The 18,893-nt window shown below is 38.4% G+C and overlaps 1 protein-coding gene across 13 annotated transcripts in view; it reads left to right on the top strand.

Annotated features, from left to right (window-relative positions):
• Positions 1–11,488, top strand: part of ANO5 (anoctamin 5) — a 67,574-nt gene extending 56,086 nt beyond the window's left edge. For all 13 annotated transcript variants that reach the window (XM_005531585.2, XM_014260250.2, XM_088057277.1 and 10 more), the window contains 6 exons: positions 121–218; positions 2,892–3,022; positions 4,601–4,806; positions 5,574–5,755; positions 6,829–6,934; positions 7,791–11,488. In XM_005531585.2, the coding sequence (XP_005531642.2) occupies positions 121–218; positions 2,892–3,022; positions 4,601–4,806; positions 5,574–5,755; positions 6,829–6,934; positions 7,791–8,012 (945 nt within the window). In that variant the 3' untranslated portion in view covers positions 8,013–11,488. The remainder of the gene's footprint in view (positions 1–120; positions 219–2,891; positions 3,023–4,600; positions 4,807–5,573; positions 5,756–6,828; positions 6,935–7,790) is intronic.
• Positions 11,489–18,893: the final 7,405 nt, after the last annotated feature.

The raw sequence follows: 18,893 nt of genomic DNA on the forward strand, positions 1-18,893 counted from the left end.
TAAATATTGTTCTTACAAGTTTTAAGATCTCCTTTCTTGCATTTATACAGTAGTAGAATATAGTTTATCTGGGTGATACCCGTTATTCATGCCCATTAATACTCAGTTTGTCTCCACCAGTGTGATCCTGCAGGCTGTTTGATAGAACTGACGACACAGCTCACCATAGTCATGGCTGGCAAACAGATCTGGGGAAATATCCAAGAGGCTATTGTTCCGTAAGTTCTCTGTGACACTGAGGTGGCCATCTTATAGTTAGAGAAATTCTTGGGAGGAATGATTGCCATATGAAGAAGATAAGACGAATTCTGTAAATTAAGCACAAATTCTGACACACTCATTTCATAAATGCTTTCAGCCTCTTTTGTGAAAGCCATGCTTGTATGTATGTTTTATTAAGGAGCTTGCTCAGGAAAGGGGAGGGACTATGTTAGACCTATTTGCAAATAGACATGGGCTGGTGGGAGATGTGGTGTTTGGAGGCCACTTGAGACACAGTGATCATGAAATTGTAGAATTCTTGATATTTGGTGAAATCAAGAGGAACATCAGAAAGACTTCTACACTGGACTTCAGGAGGGCAGACTTTGGCCTATTTAGGCAACTTATTCAGAGAGGTCTTTGGGAAGCAGCCCTTAAAAACAAAGGAGTTCAGGAAAGATGGACATGCTTCAAAACAGAGATCTTGAGGGCACAGGAACAGACTGTCCCTGTGTGCCAAAAGATGAATTGATGAGGCAAACACCCAGCCTGGGTGAGCAACAAGGTTTTGAAGGAACTTAGAAATAAAAAGAGGATGTATCATGTTTGGAAGGAGAGTCAGGTCTCTCAGGAAATATTTAAGATAGCTGCTAGGGAATGTAGGAAAATAATTAGGGTGGCCAATGCTCAGTTCAAACTTAATCAGGCAATATCTGCAAAAGATAATAAAAAATGGTTTTACTAGTATATTAATAGTAAAAGGAAGGGTGAGACCAGCCTCTGTTCTCTATTGGATGCAGGAGGGAACTTAGTAACTGAAGATGAGGAGAAAGCAGAAGTGCTTAATGCCTTCTTTGCCTCAGTCTTTAGTGGGAAGACAGCTTGCCCTCAGGACAGCTGTCATCCTGGGTTGGTAGATGGTGTGAGGGAGCAGAGTGGTCCCACTGTTGTCCAGGAGGAGGCAGTCAGAGAACTACTGAGCTGCTTGGATGTTTAGAAATCTATGGGCTCAGATGGGATCCATCTCAGTCTGATGAGGGAGCTGGCAGACAAGCTTACAGAGCTGCTCTCCATCCTTAACCAAGAGTCCCAGCTCACTGGTGGGGTTCCAGATGACTGGAAGCTGGCCAATGTGACACCATTCACAAAAAGGGTGGGAAGGAGGATCCTGGTAATTATAGGCCAGTTAGCCTGACCTCAGTGCCCGGTAAGGTAATGGAGCAGTTTATACTGAGTGCCATCACGCACCACTTACAGGTTGGCCAGGGTATCAGACCCAGCCAGCATGGGTTTAGGAGGGGTAGGTCGTGTTTGACCAACTTGATCTCCGTATATGACCAGATGACCCACCTGGTGGATGCAGGGAAGGCTGTGGATGTTGTCTATTTGGACTTCAGCAAGGCCTTTGACACTATCTCCCACAGCATACTCCTGGGAAAGCTGGTAGCCCATGGCTTGGACAGGAGCACTCTTTGCTAGGTTAAGAACTGGCCAGGCCCAGAGAGTGGTGGTGAACAGTGCTGCATCCAGCTGGCAGCCAGTCACCAGTGGTGTCCCTCAGGGGTCTGTGCTGGGGCCAGATCTGTCCAATATTTTTATTGATGACGTGGATGAGGGTATTGAGTCTTTCACTAGTAAATTTGCAGATAACACTAAGCTAGGAGCATGTGTCAATCTGCTGGAAGGTAGGAGGGCTCTGCAGAGGGACCTGGAACAGTTGGATAGATGGGCAGAGTACAATGGAATGAAGTTTACCAAGTCCAAGTGCTGAGTCCTGCATTTTGACCACATAAACCCCCTGCAACGTTACAGGCTGGGAATAGTGTGGCTGGACAGTGTCCAGGTGGAAATGGACCTGGGGGTACTGGTCAACAGCCGGCTGAACATGAGCCAGCAGTGTGCCCTGGTGGCCAAGAAGGCCAGTGGCATCCTGGCCTGTATCAGGAATAGTGTGGCCAGCAGGAGCAGGGAGCTCATTCTTCCTCTGTACTCAGCACTGGTGAGGCTGCTCCGTGAGTGCTGTGTCCAGTTCTGGCCCCTCAGTTCAGGAAGGACGTTGAGACACTTGAGCGCATCCAGAGGAGGCAACGAGGCTGGTGAGGGGCTTGGAACACAAGCCCTGTGAGGAACGACTGAGGGAGCTGGGGTTGTTTAGCCTGGAGAAAAGGAGACTCAGAGGTGACCTTATCACTCTCTACAACTTCCTGAAAGGAGGTTGTAGTCAGGTGGGGGTTGGTGTCTTTCTCCAGGCAGCAACTGACAGAACAAGAAGACAAAGTCTTAAGCTGTGCCAAGGGAAATATAGGTTGGATACTAGGAAAAAAAAAATTATGGAAAGAATGATAAAGTACTGGAATGGTCTGCCCAGGGAGGTGATAGAGTCATCGTCCCTGGATGTGTTTAAAAAAAGACTGGATGTGGCACTTGCTGCCATGGTGTAGTTGAGGTATTAGAGCATGGGTTGGACTTTATGATCTTCAAGGTCTCTTCCAACCTAATTAATTCTGTGACTCTGACTTTCACAGAATGTTCTGAGTTGGAAGACACCCACAAGGATCAAGTTCAGCTCTTCAGTGAATGGCCTGTACAGGGACTAAACCCACAAGCTTGGTGTTATTAGCACCATGCTCTAACCAAGTGAGCCAATCTGACCTGCTTCTCTCATTGTTAACTTTTTTCTGCATATACAGCTGGATTTGTAACTGGTGGGGTCGTCGGAAAGCCAGAAATAATCCCGAAAATTTATACAGTCGCTGGGAGCAAGACCATGATCTGCAGACATTTGGAGCCTTAGGCCTGTTCTATGAATATTTAGAAATGGGTAAGTTTAAAATTATAAATTTGGAATTGAGGACAGGACACCTTGTACTGACACTTTCAAAAGAACATTTTCTCGATTAATTGTTGTGGGTTGATGCCACCAGTTTCATGTGCATAAGAGGACTATTGACTGCTGGAAATCATTAAATAGATCAGCCCAATTAATAAAAAAGCTGTCTTTGCATCTTGAACTGCTGGGAATTTCACAGGAACACTGCAAAGACTTTTTTTTTTTTTCTTCATTTGAATGGGTAACATTATTCTCAGTGCAGCCAGCTGCCTTTGTGTTCTTTTCTTGTTCCAAAGCATATTCTTAGCTGATGTCAGTGGAAATTTTCAGTATGGGATGAGTGCCAAATGTGCTGTAAGGATGGATACTGCAGACGTGAGATCTACAAACTGGCTAGAGGAGAATCCCTTCAGCTTTAGTCCTACACTGATCAGTGCTTTGGTTCAGTCCATTAGACCAGCAAAGGGAGTGTGGGCAAGGGAATATGGGTTTTCAAAGGTAAAGTGAGCATGTCGGCATATAACAGTTGTTTACAAAACCTGAGAAACTGAAACTAAAACTGAAGCAAAGATAAATCTAAAGAACACTTTAAAGAAGCTAATATTTGTCTATTACAAGGATACATTTTGTTGAAAAATGGACCTTTGTATTGTTTTATTTCTGCAGAAATATTTTTAAGTATTCTAGAGCTGTGTAGTGTTATTATCACTTTAATTTGATACAGGGCTGTGGTCTTGTGAAACTAATACTCTCATAACAATCACTGTTGACAGCCATGTCCTTGCTGTTCCAGAATCAGAACTATGCTTCAGCATTGCCCCAGGGCTGCTAAGCTAGTAGGAATTTTGTTGCTTGGCTGACATGAAGAGCTTACCACTGAAATAATGGAAGAGTGAATGACTGGTCTATGGGAATTTCTTTTTATCCACAACCTAAACAAGACAAAATTTTCTATTTCCTTTATTAGAAATATAGTGGTGGTATTGGCTGTGTACTGAGGATTATCACATTCCGTACTGAGATACTTAATTTTGGTAATAACTGAAAGGGTCATTTGTATATTTTAGTCGCAATTCTTAAACTAATGTCAAGACTTCCCAATGGAACTACTGCATATAGAATTTTATGCTATAATTTTATTAAAAAATATTAATGTTTTGATTCAGTCAGTAACAATAGGTGGAGGTAAGGCTGTGAGATGTGTAGTTGAGAAGTAAAAGAACAAGGTGGTACAAACTGCAAGAGAACAAAACTAACCTGATAACAATTGAGAAATTTGATGGATGAATACATCCCAATTCCCCTACAGTTACACACCATATATCCAGCACTGCTGGCAGCATCATTTCACAGAACCTAAATGCCTATTCCTATGGGTGCTGCTGAATGGCAGCCAGAAGGGTGTGGAGAAGTCTTGGGACTGGGGCTGATTGTCACTTAGGCCAGGGCTGAAGATGACTAGTGCAGCCTGGCAGAAGTTTGCCATTTGTCTGCTAGTGGTAGACCCCCATCACTCTGAGGATACTTCTGGAAGGGCAGATTTTGACACTTTGTTTTTCTCTCTTGCAGTGATTCAGTTTGGATTCATTACTCTCTTTGTGGCATCTTTTCCCCTGGCTCCCCTTCTTGCTCTGATGAATAATATCCTGGAGATTCGTGTAGACTCCTGGAAATTAACCACTCAGTACAGAAGACCTGTGGCTGCAAAAGCACATAGCATAGGAGTGTGGCAGGAAATCCTCAACGGGATGGCCATCTTGTCTGTTGTCACTAATGTAAGTATATTAACTGTGCTACATCAACACTGATTCTTCATGTATTCAAAATGTGAAGAATTAAAAACCAGATGATGCTTATTCTCCTTCATCAGCACTGTATCATGTTAACGAACCATCAAACAAGTGGTTTGGTTTGTCCATATGTTGACAGTGTGCAGCTCCCGATCTGCATTTTATTGACCATAATCTTTCATTCAGTTGTCTGTGGTTCCAGCCCTTTGGAATGGCGTTAGCCAGTAAGAAGCTTAGACTGATGAAGCACACTGTTTGCCCAGAGGGAACTGTAGGGGACAGGAAAGGTGGATGAATTCTGTGTCTTAATGCATTTTTGTCCTTGTCGTTATGAGACCTGTTCTGTGGGAATTCTGCTCTGCTTCTGGATGCCCCTGTGGGAGCAGTGGCTCCAAGTATTTATTACAAACTGGTAACTAAATGCTATGCCAGTGTTTCATCAGAAACATACTGTAAAGCAGACTACTGAGCAAAAGAGACACTTCTTTTTAGTGTCTCTCAGGCAACAAACCCACTTGCAGGTACTGCTTAAGTAGCATGATACCTCAGCACCTAAAGTATCTCAAGCTTCCAGGCAAAATGTGCTGAGGCTGCAGTCAGCATCTTTTACTGAGGTGAAGTGCCCTAATCCTGCTTCTCACCCTTTCTTAATTCTGGGTAATGCCAGAGTCACAGAAACAAAACCCCTTTATAAATTTGCTCACAAATTTTGTGTGCAACTTCCCTTATTTCTTTTTCCAATTTCTTTTCAGGCTTTTATTGTTGCATTCACATCAGATATGATCCCTCGTTTAGTTTACTACTATGCTTATTCTGAAAATGAAGACTCACCAATGTCTGGATACATAAACAACAGTTTGTCAGTGTTTCAAATTTCAGATTTTCCTGAGAGAAATAAACCTAAAGAGAATCCAGAAAACTTTGTCATATGCAGGTTGGTGTATTTTTTCACTTTGTATAGAATAACTATAAAAAACCAGTGCAGATCTAAGTAATCCATTAGAAAATAAATTATGTCATTCTCATCATTCTGAAGTGTGAGAGGTAATATTTAGGCTACTGATAAGGTAATGCTTGAGGTGGTAAGAGATCAAGCCAATAACAAAAATAATCACCTCAAAAAAAATCACCAGAAAGAGTCTCACTGATAATTTGCATTTTGCTTTTTCTTCACTGGATTTTTTGTTTACTTAATTACAATATTGATTTTTGAGTGAGGAAGAAAATTTATGTCCCTAAAGTTGCAAACTTCAGGCAATATTTTCAAAGATTTTTAGGCTGAATAAGTGGACTATATAAGTGGAATAAGAGAGCAGGATAAAGAACATGTTTAGATCCCAAAGCTGAGAATGAGGTATGGTATTTAAAATCAATCCTTATTTTCCTTGATCAGACCAAAAATCAGACCTATTCTGCTTTTGTTTAAAAAATAGTCCTTTCTTGCTAGCAAAAGCATTGGAGATTCTAGAATAATTGCAAAAGAACTTTAGAAATGGTAAAATAAAGGTATTGATTGGATGAAAAAAATCTCAAAGCAAGCAAAAAAAACCCTAAACCAACCACCCCAGCACTTTCAGAAACAGCTGCATTTGTTTGGTGGTGTAGTACATGTACTCAAGTCTGTTCTTTCATGAGACCCTGCATCTATCCAGTCCATAATCTGCTAATGTCTGTCACATTTATTCAATAGGTGTCCATTACCCTGTTATGTATCCCTTCATCCTGTCCTGTATTATTTGATTATTGCCTGAAAAACAAGTAACCTGTGTACCAAATTTCATGTCACACATCCTCATCTCTGCTCTGTTGCTGCGTGTGTGAGGGTGTTTAAGGAAACACAAAGATAGAAACAAGCTGAGGGGCTTTTTTTGCAAAAGGAAACAGACCATTTAAAACAAGAAAAGGTTCCTTAAGTGACAGCTGTACTTGCTTGTAAAGTGTCACTAAGCTTGTAGTCTGTCCCAGGCTGACTGACATTTCACCTTTGCATGTCTGTCATTCCAACAGGTACAGAGACTATCGATATCCTCCAGATCATGAGAGAAAATACTTACACACTATGCAGTTCTGGCACATTCTTGCTGCAAAACTGGCCTTTATAATTATTATGGAGGTATGTTCCCTACAAAATTTCCTTCTGACATTGGTACCTTGTGATTCTCTAGATAGTTACTAAATATATATACAAATGTAAATATATATATACAGAAAATAGAATTGCTAGGAGTATAAAATAATTTGTTCCCAAGGTAATACCAAGTACTCATGTCCTAAATAATTACTGTTACTGGGCCTTTTAAATTCAGTGAGCTGACCTCAGAGTAGGAACAGTGAAAATGGCTAAGCAAGACTGCAAATGTTGATCAAAATAATCAGCAAAATAAAAAAGGTCTTTAAGCAAGTGTAAGAGATTAAAGCCACCAGGACTAGCACTTCTACTCTTCTTGCTTTCATTAAAGAGCTGTATGTGAGATGACTGTGTTCAAAATCCAGACAGCATTTTGCAGTGATGTATATTGGTTAAAATCAGCTAAATCAATAGTTTGGATTACTGGCACTTCAGTGTTAAGCCACTGCTTTACAAGTTACGAAGGGAAAAGGGATAGTTCAGGTGCTCATCTCATAACTTTTCCTGCTGTGTTTCATCATCTCTCAATAGCTAAGTGTTTTCAGCACAGCTGTGTGAACTTTCTAACAAACCACACAGAGAAGTTAAAAAGTGATGGTTTAGATTCAGGCCCTGACACTTTCCTCTTGGGTTTGCTGAGTCATTAATGGTTTGGAATTAAAATTTCTGCATAAGAAGATAGGTTTTAATCTTCATGTACATCTTAGATACACTAAGTATTGTTCCAGGATATCCAAATTAAATGTATTCTGTTGTGAACAAAAAGTGACCTATTTGGTGACAGATAAAAACAAGACGTGTTTCATTTAGTAATGAGTTGTTACTTTGTTTTTCTTTTTAGCATGTGGTATTCATCGTCAAATTCTTTGTAGCATGGATGATCCCTGATGTTCCTGCAGATGTGAAAGCCAAAATAAAACGTGAAAAGTATTTAACACAAAAAATCCTACATGAGTATGAACTTGAAAAACTGAAGGAGAGACTGTGCCAAGGTGATAAACAAGCCACAGAAAAAGAGTTCATCGCCACAGAAGGGAGAATGGAGCTATCCAGAGCAATGTAGCCAAAAATCCAATTGTTTGGGATTTAGCTTGTTTTAGCTTTTTTTATCTGTGGTTTGCTCAGTATGTTGAAAGTTGTAGGAGAGTTCAACCTTTCTCTTTCAATCCAAAGATTTTGGGGTTTGCTTTCAAGGTTTAGGAAATCTGCTTAAATGTATGATTTCAGCACTGGTTTTTATTTTCCCTGGACTTTGAACAGTAAATGTAATCTTGTAATCCTAGAATTTTGACTCCTGGTATAGGGACTGTTAACCTCAAAGGGCTCACAGGGCATGATAAGGTCATTAACCACCAAGCCCTCTCTGTGTTGCTAATTGCAACATTCCAGACTGTATCCCAGCTGACTGAAAAGGATACCACAGAGGACCACTGCTGTGGAATATGCTGAGAATTATTATTTTTATTATGTGGCAATTTGAATAGAACACTCCTGATACAAGGGTTAAGGTTTAGGACTTTTTTTTATATTAATTATGTCTTATGAAACATTGGTTTGAACTTCTATACATTTTGCAGAAGGAATTGATTTTTAAGGATATATTGGCTTAATTCCACTTGTAATTACCTGTAGGCACAAAATTCAGTTAATACAAACTAGTTGAAGGGGAAAAAAAAGCCATAATTTATTTTCTTAAAGATACAATTTGTGGAAGAGTTTACTCTCTAAATGCAATTATTGTGGAATCACCTAAATGCAGTGGGTTTTGAAAAGATGTATGCAGTTTGGAGAATAACAGTTATTTAATTTCTCATTCTCAAAAACTGCCATTGGAAGATTATGTTTGACATTGTTTTTGGCCAAATCTTCTTGTTTTCTTATTTATTTATTTGTTTGGATTCTCAATGAATGCCAGCAAAGGGCTAAAACTGTGTGTCTGTCCTCGATGCATACTATGGAATGTGCCTGCACTCCATGGCAGTCGATTGGGAGCTGGACCACCATACCAGTTGATTTAGCTGAATGGTTTGGTCTTGGATTTTTATCATAAAGATTTTAAGCATGCCAAATAATAATATATGTTTATGCTGTTATTGTCCTTATACATAATATCCTGTGGCTTGGGGGTTATTCTGTTGTGTTTTTTTTTTCCTTTTGAATCTTTAGGAAGAATTTTTCTTTTCCTTTTTGTTAGGTGGCTTTTCTACAAAGTTACTGGGTTTATAAATATATAAATAACTATTTGTGCAAAGTAGCTTCCAGCTGTTTAAGAATGTGCCCTCATTTCCTATTTTGAAGCAGGTAGGCATTTTTATAATTTTGATGTATATTTAAAATGTATCAACGCTTCCATGCTTAGTGCCTTGTTTCTTTGCATTTTGCAAGAGGTGTGAAAATTATCTCTGCAGGCCAGTGCCCTTTTCCAAAAAATGCTTGCAGGCATCAGGATACTGTGAACCTGCAGACAGAGCTGTTCAGTGTTACCAAACCAAGCCTGCCTTGGCACACTTCTGTTTCAGTTCTATGTGGACTGCTGGAGAGCAGTTTGTGCCTAGACTGCAGATTGTTTTAACACCAGATTATTGAGTTCTCTCATGCTGAATATATAAGGTAGACAAGATTAGAAAATTTTGCTCTATTTGCACTTTGAAAGTTATACTTTGCAAGTATAAACATAAAAATTGAGATTTGTATTCCATATCAGCTGTATTATGTGCTGTTTACTAGTACCACAACTTAAGGTGTTTTGTTTTAGCAAACCTTGCCTGTGTCTTGGAGTACTTGGTGAGTAACCTTAATATTGTAACAGTTTTAAATCAACGTCCTGAGTGGAGCTGTTGTTATTAGCAAAAGGATTAATGCTAAGTGCCTACCTCGAGCACGTCACACAGTTTGGCTGCCAGTCAAGGAGTTGATGCTGATGATTATTTCTCATTACTGTAAGTTACCTTCATTCTCTAAGGTTGCTTGATCAATCAAGCATGTTGGCAATTTATGTTCATGATGAACTGATCATGTTCTTGAATATTCAGATGTATTTGAAGTAATGGATCTGTTTGAGGAATGCATGTGTAAATAAATTAGCTCTGCTGCTTAATGTGTAAGCCAAAGAAAAGTGTTAGCCATCAGTCATAATCACATATCGAACACCACAATTTGCACCATGAAAGCACTGTGCTGCATCTTGCACATATACTGTTAATTAAACTGCCTAATTTAGCTGTTGTGGGTTTGTTACTGTTTGCAATGCAAACAGATGCTTCAAACAGAAAGGTGATGAAATACAAAAGGATGTATTTCTGTAGGAAATGTACAACCTGACTGAAGCTGAAAACAGATTGGGAAACTTAGTGTTAGATGGACAATTTCTGCTTATGGAAGATTAGTTTCTTCAAGTAATAAAGTGTCCTTATATACTACTCTTGAAAAGATATCAGCAAAATAGGTGTGTTGTGAATGAGCAATGCTATTTAGAAGTAAGATGGAGGAAAATAAAGAAATACATTTGTTTGGGATACAGCAATGATATGCAGACCCTAAATCTGAATTGATGTTTTGACTGCTATTTTGTACTTCTTACAAACTTATTTTTTAAGATCATATGCAGTACAAACAGATGTTTTGTATATGTCGTATCATACATTAGAAAGTGGAAAAAACCCTGGGATCAGCTTATTTAGAAAGAAATATGTATGTATTTTAAAAATAAGTCATTACACTTCATAGCATTACGTCTTTGTATACGGAAACTGTTGAAAAGAGTTCTCATACTAAAAGCTAATGTCACATAAGAAAATTATCTTGATGCCTTTTTTCATAATAGTTTGCCTTTACTTGCCATTAAGCAGTATTTTGACTAAAGGTATCAGTGTGGTTGGGTTTATAATGGTTCACATAAGTTTCCTGAAGTGTTCTTGAAAAGTGATGAAAGTAAGGAAGGCCTGATCAGTTTGGAGATGTGCTGATTCTTACTGATTGTTGGAATATTTCATTTTGATGTGATTTAGTATCTAGAAGTCTCCTTTAACCAAAGTGAATAAAGTTTTGTCTTACAATTACTGTAATTTAAGCAGCAATAGACTGCCTCATTACAATTAGTTACATAAAACAAATTTGACCTTTCAGGTGTAATACAGTCAGGGATTTTTATTTTTTTTCAATTAAAATTTAGGTTTTTTACCGTGGGAAGGTTTAGTGGGGCATGTTCTAAGCAAAGGACTGCAAAAGAAGTGTGCTACTATGAGACACTATCCTGTTTTTCTAGAATGTTTTTACTATGCTTTTTCTTTTTTATTTAATGCTGTCAGTTTGAGGCAACAGAATGGAGTGAAAATAGATGGCGTTTCTGAGTATTCCATATGTACCACTTGTTTGACTCATACTGTCATGTAATCTGAGTAGCATTTTTGTCTGCTAAGTATGTTGCTGATATATATGATACACTAATATCGGAATATTTTTTTAAAACATTCTGCTAACATTTAATATGCACATTTAATAAGATCTGAATCTAGAAAATAAAGCTGTGTTCATTTTTAATGTGCTGTCAACTTTTGTGTGAAAATTCCAAGAACTGAGAGAGGAGCCGAAGTACAAAAAGTCAAATGCCTGGAAAGCCTCCTGGAGGAGAATATTCATACAGATTTCTGCAACTCATGTATGTTGTGTTCATAGAGATCCATTTTCAGCCAGGCTTCTTTTTCTGGGTTATCTGGATACACTTTTTATTCCTGCAGTGCCAGGACCTGAGGTGACTTCTCAAGTTCTCAGTCATACATGCTGCAGTTTCCACATGCAGCACAAGTGGTTCACATACATGCACTTTAAGTAGCTTTTGTTTGAGTACATATACTGGAAAAGATGGCAGGGTTGAAGCTTTCCCAAGGGACTGGTAAAGTCTTACAATACGTATTTTAATCTTTCTTAAAAGTCACTTCTGGGACCAGTGAAGGGCTTTGGATTATATCACAGGGAATCTGGCTTGAATTTTATGACATGCTCTCAGTAGACGTCTTTATCTCAACATGTCACCTCTCCTGTTGTATCGCCTTTTCAGGACTCTGGAAACAGGGTCACCTGCTAGAATTGGTAGGTCATTGTAGCTTTGAAATTATAAGCTAAGACACATGCAATTTAAGCATATTAAAGAAAGGTGTAAGATGAATAAAAGAATCCTCTCTGTATTAAAAAAGAATGAAAAATTACCAAAACCAACAAGATGTAATTATATAACATGGTACCACTACTGTGCTCAATACTGAGGTTAGATAGGTTACTTAATTAAGTATGAAAATGAAAAAGCATTTAAAAGGAGAAGGAATTAGTAACAAAAGAAAGAGCAGAGGAAGAAAAAAAAAGATGAAGGAAGATGCTGCTGATATGCAGGATATAAGGGATATTTATATATTAAGTTGTGAGTTTTCAGGTGCATTCAAGCTTTGGTCTTGGATGTTAAACCTTGCCTCCACCAAGGCCTGTGGTAAATGGGTAATTTAAATTTAAGTTTAATTGGGGTACAATGTCTTTCAAAGCCAATTATATTTTATAAAAAAAGAGTAGTGTATTAGCTTGTGAGAAGACATTTACAAATTCTGGTACAAACCTGGCACTCTGTATGATTAGAAATGGTAGCTACCCTTCAAAAGTCTTAATTTCTTCATTAAACTTGTGCACCAAAATTCAGTGGTTTTACTTTCTGAATCAGAAAAATGGGTAAAGTAATATAATCTACCCAGATTAAAGAGTCTTTCTAAAAATGAATCTATGTTTATTCTATACAAAGAAAAAAAATCATAGGGAGCACTGAAACAGAAGACATTTTTCCAATGTTTACATTTCATAAAGTAAGTTGTCTTACAGGAGCAGAAAAATAAGTAACCCATTCACCAGCATATTAGTGGGAAAGAACAGCAAGTTGTGGGAGAAACAATATCTTAAGTCTGCAATTTGTTTGAAACGTGTAGGCTCTGAAATGAATAAAATCTTATCTAATATTCCTCAAAATGTTCAAAATTAATAAAAACACAATGTTTCTGAAAATACTGTCTTAAATGGTTAGGACACACTGCTGGAAAACACAGGGTAGGGGTCAGGGGTCCTAACATGTGGTGTGGCAAGAGAGGTTAAAGGGAGCCCTCACAAAGGACTTATTTAAAAAACTTCCCTTCCCTAAACAGATGGAAAGAAGTAGAGGGGGGAAAAAGGATGATCATTACCATATGAAGGGTAACAAAATTATTTCCAGACTATATGAATTACTGTGTAACCTCATTAAGCCACAGCTTTTTTTTGTCTGTCTGCCTTGTTAAGGGTGGTCACAACAATTCTTGCCTTGGCATCCTTAAAAAGGAGTAGCTAAATTAAATCTGGTTTTAAATAATCAGTTGTCTTAACACAACACTTACATGATTCAGATGCAACTCAGGAAGGGTTTTTTTAAGGAAATACTGAGAAATCTGCTGGGAGATGATGAGTAGGATGTGAAATTCAGCAGCCATATCAATTTTTGGAAGATGCAATATGCACATTCCCTTGCAATAATTAGTGACTATGCTTTCTCAGTCAGAAATGAGTCAGTCTGAACCATTTGATAAGGGTAGGATTTTTTTGAATTTTTTTTTTTTAATTATTCTTTTCAACTCCTCAACAAGCCAGTGCTGTTAGCTTGCCAAAAACATAAATCACTGACTGACCTTGCTTGGCCCTTGGGTGTTCAAAGCATCCAACACTATTCAGCATTTCAGTTTTGGTACTGAAATATGCAGAGGCCATAGTAACTGCTTCTGTCATCAGGGGGTATTAAATAAATGAGCCTTGTTATGTTGGCCTTTTCTTAACCAGAGTTGGTTTGAAACCCTTGATGTTGTAGGTCTATCTGGCCCACACCGTCTTTGGCAATGAAAAGTTGCAGAGGTAGAAAAATTGTGGCTCATACAGCTCCTAGATCCTTGCATCTCACATGCTGGTGGCTTTTATTTATTTTTCTCAGCTAGAGCTTGTTGAAATGTAATACAAATAGTGCTGGAATGTTCCAGCACTGGATGCTCAATAGCTCTTTTAATAGGTTTTTCAAAAAGGAATAAAAGTACATCAGAGAGAAGGTTTTAGCAGGGAAAACTGATAGGAAGGCAAGATTCCCTGCCATCTTACATCTTCACAACAGGTAGTTTTGTTGTCAGTTTATCTCAAATAAACATATCTGCTGACAGTAGCCCATAACTAGTGCCAGCAAATAGTAATGCTACAGGTAAGCCTATTCTCTGGTGGTGGCATCTATATATTATTCTTCAGCTAAAATTCTGTCTCCATCTATTCCAATGTAAAGTGTACTGTTATTTTCAGATATGGCCAAGATTTCAACGTCTCTGTAATAAGAATCTAGTTAAAAAAACCAAACATATGAAATAGGTAGGCAAAGAGGTTTATATACAGTTCACCATATAATAGTAATCTGTTAATTTTAAGGTATCAAGAGTTCATGCTGTTCTAAGCAAGCCACCAGTGCATTGTAATCAAGAGGGATTCCCTGCTTTCCCTTTTCACATAGGATTCCTTGCCTCTGTTTCAATGACAGCTTTTTAAATTCCTCAGAAGAAGTACAGTAGCAAAGGCAGTAGTAGAGGCAGTAGCAAAAAAGTCTCATATTTTGAATAAGGGAGAATAATCCTGTGTGTTTCATGGTAAGCAATAAGTGTTTTTCCTTGGGTTTTTGTTTGCATTTAGGTGGAAATAGCAAATAATTCTGTGGCTGCAACCCGCCTGTCACAATGACTCATGTTTTAATTAAAAGATACCACAGTATATTGAGTCATCAGGTACCAACATCCAACTTTTTCATCAACTGAAAGTACTCTCTGTGGGACTGGTAAAAAGATGATGATCTAGTTAATGGGGCCACTGCTGTGATTAGAGCTGAGGGAGGTGACATGGGTAGAGGAAATCAAAGCAGATAAAGAGCCTGCTTCATACTTTTGCTATAAATTCAGAGTGCTGGGGTTATGTGCTGAACATGAGGAGGGAACTGAAAATAGAAAGGAACTATGAAGTCTTTATTAATTACTTTATCTTCAGAACGAGGAAGGTGAATAAATATAAGTGTGAGGTCTTATGAACTGGAGAAGACAGAAAAGCTGAGGCATCAGATTGGCTTGAAGCCCTAACTAGTAGAGAAATTTTTAATATTGAGGTATGTAGAAGAAACCTTTAATTGTAAATGTTAGTCTGTCAGCAGGTCTCCCCAGCCTAGGAGAGGGGACCCAGTATTATTAGTAGTTAGGAACTGGAAGGGGGCATCCAAGAGGTTGATTAAGTTGAGAACGGAAAAGCAGGATTTTCTTTGCTTTTGCAGCTGGAAGAAATTAACTGCAAAGAAATCCTTTGGAGTGTTTGCTTCATTTTCAATGCTGGACAAACTCTGCTTCAAATGTCTACCCAGAGTAACGAGACACCTCACAGCTGCACAGAGCAGCCCCCCTCTCTCCTGTGCACACACCATTCATCCTTGATTGTCACATATCTGTCATTGCAGGGACTGAGCTCATTCCTGGGCACAAAGACAGTCACAGGAGCAAGGCTTTTCCATAGACTTTAGGTATCTGATGAGGATGGGGCAAATGCTAAGCAAGGGAACTTCAGTTTCTGTTGTGAGAAAAAATACAACTTCCTACAAGGCTACATTGGGGAGCTTCTTCATTCTGCAATACATGCCAATTATTTGGTGCATATTTGGCACAGAAATGCACAAAATTCACAGTCATTCTGAAACTTTACAATTAAGGCTCTAACCTGACAAAGGGTTGATACTGTTTAGCATAAAAAGAATGATATCAGAACATTGTCTTTGGACATTATGCTCCATGTCACATTTTAAAGCATGCTGGAACAGCAGCTTGGCCTGGAGGTGAAGCTGAAAGGGCTGGCTGAAATGGCCAACCCAAAGCAGTAGATAGGAATTTCTCTGTTGATTTTTTTTTGATCAGACCACAGTGATTTGTCAGTGAAATGTCAAACATCTAAATTAATAAAGACAGTCCCACCATAAATCTGTTGTCAGAATGGGCAATAATGGTGCAGGCAATCACAAGATGTTCATGTTAAGTATAAGGCAGAGAGGAAGCATCTGTCAAAGTGGCAACATTATACTTTATGGCTCTGCATTTGGATGAAAAACAGGCAGATTTTGGTGGAAGTGCAGGTGGCATTGTGGACACTGTTCACAGGACACTCCTTCCAGGGACTTTTTCTTCATCCCATCTATGGGGCTGACTGAACATCTGTTATTTGGATTTCTTCCTTCCCTCCTCCCATCAGGGGAAATGCTGGAATGCAGAGCAGGATTTTCTCTTGCAGCCTGGTCTTAGCTGAAACCTTTCCTTTATGATTGCCGTTGCAGCCAGCTCCACTGCGTCTTTTGAGATGTTTTTTGCAAGAGCACCGTATTTCTTACTCCAGTAACACCTGTTCTGTCACAAGTGGCAGTTGTGAATCACTATCTGGGCCTGATACACCTTGAGGCTGTTAGACAGTGATGGGTGATGATTTGTCTCCCCAGGTAGGACAACCCCTACCCTGACTCATCTCTTCCAATAATGGAACATCTATTTAACAACATTCTGTAACAACATCTAAAACAACAACTATTCCATCATGTTACAAAATCCATAGCAAGGCCACATCATTTTCTTAAGGCAGGATATTATCATACATGTAGGAGACATACTGACACATACTCAGGACTCCTTTTGGGCAGCTACAAGAATCATGGAAAATAGCTTCAAGACTGCAGTAGTCAACTTCCAACCCTGAATATTCTGTTCTTTCAAATGAAACAAGGTAGGAAATGAACAAAGCTGGCAGCAAAACTAAAAGTTTGACAAAAAATTATGCTTTCAGAATTTTTTAAAAATTATTCTCTGTTAAGATTTATTTCTTTATTTTATAGCTTTAATACTTCCCCAGCAATATTAAAGATCCCAGTGAAAGAGTTAGACATTTTGACCCACCATTTTTGCAAATGAAATCATTCCCTTAGTTTTATTTCCTGGTTGTTAACAAAACTTTCCTAAAGTAGAATTTTTCATTAAAAACAAACATTTGTATCAACAGATTTTTAACTGAAAAAGCTTTAAATAATGGAAAAATTCTAAATGGTTATTAAATGTGTCTGGGGAATATTTTAAAATATTAAGAATGGAAGTTTTAATTCTTTTTTGTTATCTTCAAAGGCAAAAAGTTTACTACTTCTTGCAGTTCTCAGTCTTTCATCTTGTTCTTCAAGACTGAGTTACCAGGTACCATACTCAAGTTGCACGTCAGATACTTACTTGTATGTGTGAGTTTTTGTGTAACCATAGCATCAGACAGATTATATTGTGAACACAGTCATAATGAATAGAATAGAATAGAATAGAATAGAATAGAATAGAATAGAATAGAATAGAATAGAATAGAATAGAATAGAACCTACTCATATTACCTGGAGAATTAGACTAATTAATAAATAAAAAATCCTGAGAAGTATCAGGTATTTGAATACTATCAAGAAGAAAAAGTTACTGCTTATGCTTAGTTTGCTCAGTCTTCCCTCCTGATGCAAAAAGAATTTCTGAACCTGATTTGTCTACTAACAAAAAAATGGAGTTACACTTTGGTCAAGTATTTATTAAGGGTACTAGAATTGAAGCCCAACGTTTAGCAATATTATCAACTGTTAAGAATTAGTTTCATTTTGAACATTATGTTGTCCTATTTATGTCCCTATAAGCTTTTGTGAAATAACAAGGAATATAATAAGAAAAAGCACGGAGAAGAAGATGATACAGCTGACGTGTACATCTGGCATCCCACTTGTGCTGAGAAAGGGACATTCCTTCAAATGCAGGGATCTGTAAACTGCTTGTTATCCTACTGCAGGGAAATGGTGTAGATGAAGCATGGAGCATTTTGAAAAAGCAGTAATATATATGTGAAACAGAAATTGCCTTCAGCCCCCTCAAAAAAGTTTAGTGAGGGTCTGCTCTCAGGCTGCCTGTGGTATGTGGTATGAGAAAGGAATTCCAGAACATGAATAATTTGTGAGATTTCCTGCCAAAATGCGGGCACTCATGAGAAAGTCCTGTTGTATTTAAAGTTATATTCCTTGATATTGGGTTCACTAAGAGAAACTTGGGCTGGTTTGTTATACTATCTGACCACCTCTGTGCCTCAAACAGATTTAAGGGAGAATCCTCCTCCCTCTTTCCCTCACTGGTCATATTTTTCATGTCCCTCAGGCTTTGTGACTGGTCACCCATACTTTCAGTGAGGAAGGATTAATGAGTATCATTTTGAAATCTATTAGAAGTGTTGGAGAGTACAGGGAAGCTTTTGAAAGATAAGCAATCGATTTATGAAGCCTTTTGGAGAACACTACACAAGGTACAAGACCTGAGTGAAGGAAAGACGCTCACGTAGATAGGGAAAGCATGTGCTGGGTGAAGCACTTAGGTGTAATGTTAACCAGCTGCCAAAGTACCTCTCAATGATTTATGATGTGTCCCGATGACAGAGCACACACTAATCTGAGAGTGATTAATATTCTTGTCATAAATGAAAAGAAATGGACAACCTGCCAAGGAAATTTGTCTGTGAAAGCAGAAGACGATCTCAATGCACCAAGAGTGACTCAGTAACATGAGACTGATATAATGCATGGATTCAGTGGAGATTTCTATTTAAGATAAGATTCCTCCAGGGAAAGGTGTTTTCATAAGCCAGTGGGGCCCCCTAGTAAAAAATAATTTGCAGGTGAAGAGGACATGACTGACAAAATGTATTTTTAGGGACTACTTACTTTCCAGCCATTCAGTTTGAGGATATGTATTTTCAGAGCTTTGATTATTATATGATTATTCCTAGCCAAAAGCCAAAAAATATGAAGCCAATTGTTGTAAAGGCACTAAATCTA

Source organism: Pseudopodoces humilis, chromosome 7, assembly GCF_049639895.1.
Source record: "Pseudopodoces humilis isolate 2021_Gansu_Grassland_sample_001 chromosome 7, ASM4963989v1, whole genome shotgun sequence".
NCBI classification, from domain to species: Eukaryota; Metazoa; Chordata; class Aves; order Passeriformes; family Paridae; genus Pseudopodoces; species Pseudopodoces humilis.